General features: G+C 30.5%; 1 protein-coding gene across 1 annotated transcript; it reads left to right on the top strand.

Moving 5' to 3' along the window:
* On the top strand, positions 1 to 6,030 carry TBL41 (TRICHOME BIREFRINGENCE-LIKE 41). The gene is made up of 5 exons (XM_022861622.2): positions 1 to 572; positions 2,581 to 2,752; positions 5,049 to 5,224; positions 5,405 to 5,563; positions 5,675 to 6,030. The coding sequence occupies exons 1-5, from the start codon at positions 301 to 303 to the stop codon at positions 5,967 to 5,969; spliced, it is 1,074 nt and encodes a 357-aa protein (XP_022717357.2). The 5' UTR covers positions 1 to 300; the 3' UTR covers positions 5,970 to 6,030.
* Positions 6,031 to 6,978: the final 948 nt, after the last annotated feature.

Raw genomic sequence — 6,978 nt, 5'->3', positions numbered from 1 at the left:
TGTGCAACATAGGTAAGCTATTTAAGTCTGACATAAATGATAAATATAAATGAAACACAAACACACTACTATATAAAGATGTAACAGGGCCATTTCCTACCAAAAAATAAAAAAATAAAAATAAAAACAGGGCCAGTCCAGACCAGAACACAGCTCAGAGAGAGTTGTTCCCTGTTTCCCTGTCCCAAGTCCCATATTTTTTCTCTTTTTTGAAAAAACATAAGTCTATCTTTCTTTCTCTCCTGTCTTTCTCTCTGTCATTGTTCCTCTCTCTCCCTACTTAGAGAGGTAACTGGCAAAATGGGAGTCTGGGTTCATTCCCATTTCCTTGTTTCACCATCTTTTTTCCTGGTTTTGGCTCTCGTCTGCTTCCAGGGAAATGCTTCCGCCAATGTCTCTGCCGACGGCTGTGATTTGTTTACAGGCAGGTGGGTGTTTGATCCATCTTACCCTCTCTACTCAGCCTCTGCTTGCCCTTTCATTGAAAGAGAGTTCACTTGCCAAAAAAATGGACGCCAAGATCTGCTTTACACTCAATACCGATGGCAACCCCTTGATTGCACCTTGACAAGGTACCTCATTCTATATTTCCCTGTTACTTTGTCTCTTTCTCTATCCTCCCCCGTGAACAATAATTTGCTATATTCTTTGTTGGAAAAAGGAAAGAAAAAGGTTAGTGGATGTATGGTTGATATATAAATTGCTCTTTAGCCTCCATTTTTTTCATTAAAAGTAGGTATTGTGTCCAATTGATAGGAAAAGAAAGGTTATGGGAGCGACCTTTCTTTTTTATTGTATGCCAGTTCAGTACTGAGATATTGTCATTTTGCTAGTTTGGAAAGATAGGGGTCACCACTCACCATATGGTAAATTTATTGTAGTTGGGGTAAATTGAATTTTTGGGTTGGCATTGTTTTAATGTAGGCTGTCCTCACCAAGCCTAAATGAACCCCAATTATTGATGTTTACATTAGTTATAGTTACCCAAATGCTTGGTAATTGTCTCTTATCTTTTTCCTAATTACTAGAGTTCAGAAAGTATTAATGAATAGTTAGATAAGCACAATATATAATTCACATGGTTCTACAACTCACAAATCTATTGGAATTGACATTAAAAGTTGGATTGAAACCTTTTTCTAAGCTTAAACCCCTCATGAAATTCCGATTTACTTTTTCCTTTCATTAGTTTACATCATCATAAGTTTACATAAAAAAAAATTTAATAATGCTTTGATGGACTGAATCCTCAATGAGTTGGAATACAATCAAGCTTGTATATTTATTTTATTTAAGAGTATAAAACTTTAGGAATTTAAATAGTTACTTTTGATTTAAAATTATCAGAATTTTAATAATGATTATTGAAATTAAACAATCAATAATTTATAATTTACTAACAAATCATGCTATTGTTGATAGTTTCATTTTATTTTTAAAAATTTCAACATTGCTATATCAATGTTGAAAATTTTAATTAATTTTTTAAAAAATAAAATACTATAATAAAACATCATTTTCCATGCCAAGTGCAAAAAGTGAATCCAAATCTACTTTCCACTGATAAAACAACATCAAAGCTATGTTGAGCTTTCATTTCAGACATCATGTGAACTAATCTGACTTCCAAAGCGAGTGGAGAAATGTCACTTTCTGATGATTAGATTTAATAATTTTAAACACTGCATAAAAATAATAAAAAATATTTTTTAAAAATATTAATAAAAATAATATTAATTTAATGAAATTAAAAAATTAATATAAATTATAATTTAATAATTTTTATATTTTACAGATATTTAACACAAATAAAATATAATAAAAACACACTCAAATAGATAAAGAAACATGAATCTATTTATTTTTCGGTTGAATTGGAAAGATTGTAACATGTGATTGGTCATGTTTTTGCCACAGCCCTTAAAAGCGCGTGGAATACTTGTGCATTTTCTTTTCTGAAAAAAATATTATAAATATGATGTATAATTGACATAGATTCTCTAGCACGTGGGTACGGAAGTGTTTTTCGTACTGTCAACCTCAATGGATCTACGGTGGGGATTCTTTTTCATATTCCCTTTTCTATCCCCGATTTTTTCATCTTATTTCTTTTATACCCTTCAATTTAAGTTTTGCAAATTTAAATTCCCTCTTTCAAAAAAAAAGAAAAAAAAAGCCATCCAACATAAACTCAAATTTGAAAACATTTCAAGATTTTTATTGATGATTTATAAAGGTTTAAATTGAAAAATTATTTTCCTTTTTTATAAAATCCTTCATTTTTTTATTCATCAATTTTTTTGAAGCCAACGATGTTAAACAAATTTTTTTAGGAACTAAAAATCAAAGTTGCTCCTTAAACAAAAAAATATGCACTTGTTATTATATCAAATACTCAAAATTTATTAAATATTTTCTTAAAATCATGTTAAAAAGCTGTTGGAAAATTTTCAGTATTATCTTGATAGGTAATGTGAAGTCATTGGGTGATCCAAAAATAGTATTTGGATTTTAATGCATTGATTTGGTTTGATTAATCGAAACACGTGGTAATAATATATATATTTTTTCTTTTTGTAGATTTAATGCATCGGAGTTCGTAGAAAAGTTTAGAGGGAAGAGCATAATGTTTGTGGGAGACTCTCTAAGTCGAAATCAATGGCAATCATTGACATGCATGATTCACTCAGCAATTCCTAATGCCAAATTCAACATTACTAGAGTTGGAGATGTCTCCATATTTGAATTCCTGGTGCGTGATTAAAACCCATCATCATTTTTTATTTTATTTCAGCTTTTCCTTTCCCACTTTATTTTACCAACAGGGCCAATCATTTGGAAATTTAATTATGGGATTAACATTTTTTTTAAAATTTTTTAAGTGCTTCATAATCATCAAGCCAATTTTATTTTTTGCTAAGCCAAGATCGTTTTATTAGAAATTAGTTCAGAAGATTAGAAAAAGCATCAAAGATGTCATACCCATATATGTTCACAAACATAAAAAAAAAATCCAAAAAAAAACATTAGGATAATCAAACCACTATTAACCACTGCACATTAACAACTTCAGCCTTAGGAGCTCTAAATTTTGCCAAGAATCAGCCGAACCATAAACTTTCAATAAGTACTGAAGAATCAAAATGAGCCTCACATCACACTCAAAACAAGAAAATATTCCATAAATACACTCCATTAGTAAACAAACGTTAAAGGCAATTTGACTCAGAAATTCTCTGCTGTAATAGAAATAGCGTAGTCAACCAAACATCATTAATTCAAAATGTATAACTTGATTTTAAATTTATATCTCTTGAACCAAAATCAAAATAAATAAATAAATAAACTTTGAGACAACTTCCAAATTTGTCACAGAATTGTAGTTATATCCTGAATTTTGTTACTATAATTTAATTATATTAAATTTTGTCACAGTATTTTTATTTTGATTGATCTTTAGATAAAAATTCAATAGAATATTTTATTTATATAGTTTAAATAAGTTTTGGAAAAGTAAAAAAAATTGGAATGACAAATCTCACATTCTCGGCTTCTGAATGATGAAATGGGAAGAGACATCCTTTGTGAAATTCTACGTAACATATACATATTCTCCAAAACCTATTTGAATTACATAAACGAAATATTCCTTTATCAGTGAATCCATAACTTAATTCAATTATTTAATGCAATCACCTTTAAAGGTTGTATCTAATAGGTCTAGCTCTCCGAAATTCAAATGTCTTTACCTGCAACTGTTTCTTTACAACCATTTCTTCATCTTTGAGCTGTGATTTCCTTTTACAAAAACAAATATTCATTCACTAGTAGTTTTGTCCAAAAACATCAACCAAAACATAAGTATAACAACAAAATTCAACGCAATTAAACAAAGTAAAGTGGAAAAATTCAACAATGAACCACAAGCAAAGTTGGTATAATTTATCCAATAAACTTCAATGGAGCTTTCTTGTAGTTAATATGGTATACTAAATTCAAAAAAAAAAAAAAAAAAGGGCAAAGGTTGAGTGGTTTTAATAATGTGGTTGTCACTTTCTATCTACATGTGACTACCATTGATTTTAGGTAGTTTCCCGTGAATGTTAGTTAAAATTTCTGCATCACTAGTAATCTATCCCATATCAAACCAGACAACTCTTTGGGTGATAGAAACTTTTTGCTCAGGATTTAACAAACCAATTTGTATTCAACTAGCTGGAATGGGCAACCTCTTTAGCTTGTCGTAAAAGGCCTCTCTAATTTTCTATTGGTTGTCCAGCGGTGTTCCAATCAATGTGGTCCTGTTATTGTCCATTTTCACATGGACAAAAGAACTTTTTGTGAACTCATTTGTATTGTTCACAGGTGCATTTTATGGTAGTTAAATCTTTGTCATGTGCCAGACACCTTAGGCAATTAATACCATTGTCTATAAAGAGACACAATAGCAGGGAAACTTGTTCAGTGTTTTATTACTGGATATCCCAAGAGAGTGCAAACTTCTGATTAGTTTCCTGGATTCAGTAGGGTTAATTACATATTTAGTACTCCTATTATAGTTAAATTTTTTATTAGGAACTTAAATTTTAAAAAATCTAATTAGATATTCAAGTTTTGCTTTCATTCACTGATTTGCATACGAGTCTAAATAATACTGTCAGCCAAATGAATAACATGTCCAAAATATCCAGTAATTAAAAACTTGTCATCTTTAACAATTTTATTGAATGTTTTGGACATCTTATCCATTTGACTAATGATATTAGTCTCGTGTACAAACGGAGAAAGAGAAGAAAAGTTCGATTACTAATTTCAAATTTTTAAAATTTTGCTATCAAATCAAGAATTTGACAGTAGTTATGAGTATCAAATGTAACTATTTAAAAGCAATAACTTAAAGAAAATATCTTACAATCACTGGTGCTCTTGGGCATCTCAATGAATCCAATCCAAATCCAATAAATGAGATAAAAGCAAGAAGCAAAATACATAAGGGTTGTTATTTATAATTTGCAAATGTTGATCATCATAGTTTGTGAAATTTGCAGGATTATGAAGTCAAGGTAATGCTTGATCGCAGCGTGTATCTGGTAGATGTTGTGAAGGAAAAGATTGGGAGGGTCTTGAAACTGGACTCCATTGAAAGAGGCAAGCTATGGAAAGGAATTGACATGCTTATCTTCAATACTTGGCATTGGTGGAACCGTCGCGGACCCACTCAACCGTAAGCTAGTAGTTTCCTTATGATTTTTTTTAATACTAGAGATCATTGCTAGGATTTGAACCTGAACTAAAAATCTAGTAATCTATCAATAGATCACACGGCTATTAGCTACTTATGATTATTTCTTTTACGATTAAATGAGGAATGATAATATGGATGGAATATTTTGAATTTTTTCAGATGGGATTATATTGAAGTAGGAGGTGTGATTAAGAAAGATATGGATCGTATGCTTGCTTTTGAAACAGCTCTCAACACCTGGGCTGGATGGGTGGATGCCAACATTGATCCTGCAAAATCTCTGGTCTTTTTTCAGGGAATTTCTCCATCTCATTACAAGTAAGCTTAACTATATAAGCTTTAACATGGTATCAGATCTCTCGAGTTCGAATCTTTTGCTTTTACGACAATCAGTCACCCAACTTAATAGTTTTGAATTTGTTATGCCAGTGGATCTTCATGGAATGAACCAAGTGCAAAGAACTGTCTGGGCCAGAAGCAGCCATTGCTTGGCACAACATATCCAGGAGGTCTTCCACCAGCTTTAGATGTGCTAAAGAAGGTATTAGAAACAGTGAAAAAACCTGTTAAGTTGCTTGATATAACCATGCTCTCGTTGTTACGCAAAGATGGACATCCTTCAATGTATGGGCTTGGCGGACCGACGGGAATGGATTGCAGCCATTGGTGTCTAGCAGGAGTTCCAGATACATGGAACGAGATTCTTTACAATCTTATTCTTTGAACATTGATTTGTTAAAATGAATTAATAATGTCATAATAATCAATTGCCCATTTGATTCTTATCTCTTACTATGACATGCCGAAAAAGCAACAAAAAAAAAAAAGGTTTAATGAGAAGATTAAACAAATTTTCAAATGAATAAAATTATCATAAGCTCATTACACATGATAGTTCTAGTGTTAATCCGTTTGAGGATAAAGTATAAATCTTACCTAAAAATTTCGATAAATTCCTAAATTTTTAATTTCAATAATTTGAGTTTAATCTATAATGGTCTCAAATGAAAAAAAAAAAAAAAAAGAAGCATAAACTCTCATCTATAAAATTTATTCCTTTTTTTTAAGTCAAAGTATTCGATCGATTTAATTAATTTAGTTGTAAAAATTTAATCAGTGATTAAATTGATTTCATTTATAAAAAACCTGAATCATTTGACTAGTAAGATGAAAATCGAAATTAATCAAATGGATTTAAATCAATTGATTAATGTTAGTTTCGTCCATTTTAAGAATTAGTACAATATCAAAACTTGAATTTATGAGAAAACACTAAATTGCTTTGTTGCAAAGTCACAATTGCAACAAGACCCAAAATGATTAGTCAATTTCAAAGCAGAAATGTGCCAATGAAAACCAAAACCTTAGTCATTATTGAGTAGTTAACTCTTTATGAGTAGGAGATGGGATACCTTTTTCGGAGGCCAACATAGAGTACAACTTTAAGGCCATGAGTTATGTCCAAAGCAACTATTCTTTAAACATTTCTAGAATAAAATTATAAAACAAAAGTAAACATAATTTTTTTCATAGAATTAGAGAATCACAAAAAACCCCATTACTTGTTCACAGAATCATAGAATCACAAAAGAATCCAATTGACCTTTGTTTGATGGTGAGCAACCCGATTTGATTTTAATTAATTTAGTCGGGTTTGATCCATTTTTTTGGTTTACTGACTAATACTCTGTCCTACTCTTTTCTTGATTCTAATTCATTATTATTATTATATA

Source organism: Durio zibethinus, chromosome 25 (genome assembly GCF_047325235.1).
Source record: "Durio zibethinus cultivar Kanyao isolate XHJ-2024 chromosome 25, ASM4732523v1, whole genome shotgun sequence".
In the NCBI taxonomy this organism is placed as follows: domain Eukaryota; kingdom Viridiplantae; phylum Streptophyta; class Magnoliopsida; order Malvales; family Malvaceae; genus Durio; species Durio zibethinus.
Note: the sequence above shows the minus strand (reverse complement) of the source record. Positions and strands in the feature narration are given on the sequence as shown.

Excerpts from the sequence above, each read along its gene's own strand:
- TBL41 (XM_022861622.2), top strand. The coding sequence starts at position 301 with ATGGGAGTCTGGGTTCATTCCCATTTCCTTGTTTCACCATCTTTTTTC. Across the intron at positions 2,753-5,048 it reads TCTCCATATTTGAATTCCTG|GATTATGAAGTCAAGGTAAT; the intron begins GTGCGTGATTAA and ends TGAAATTTGCAG. Across the intron at positions 5,225-5,404 it reads CGTCGCGGACCCACTCAACC|ATGGGATTATATTGAAGTAG; the intron begins GTAAGCTAGTAG and ends GAATTTTTTCAG.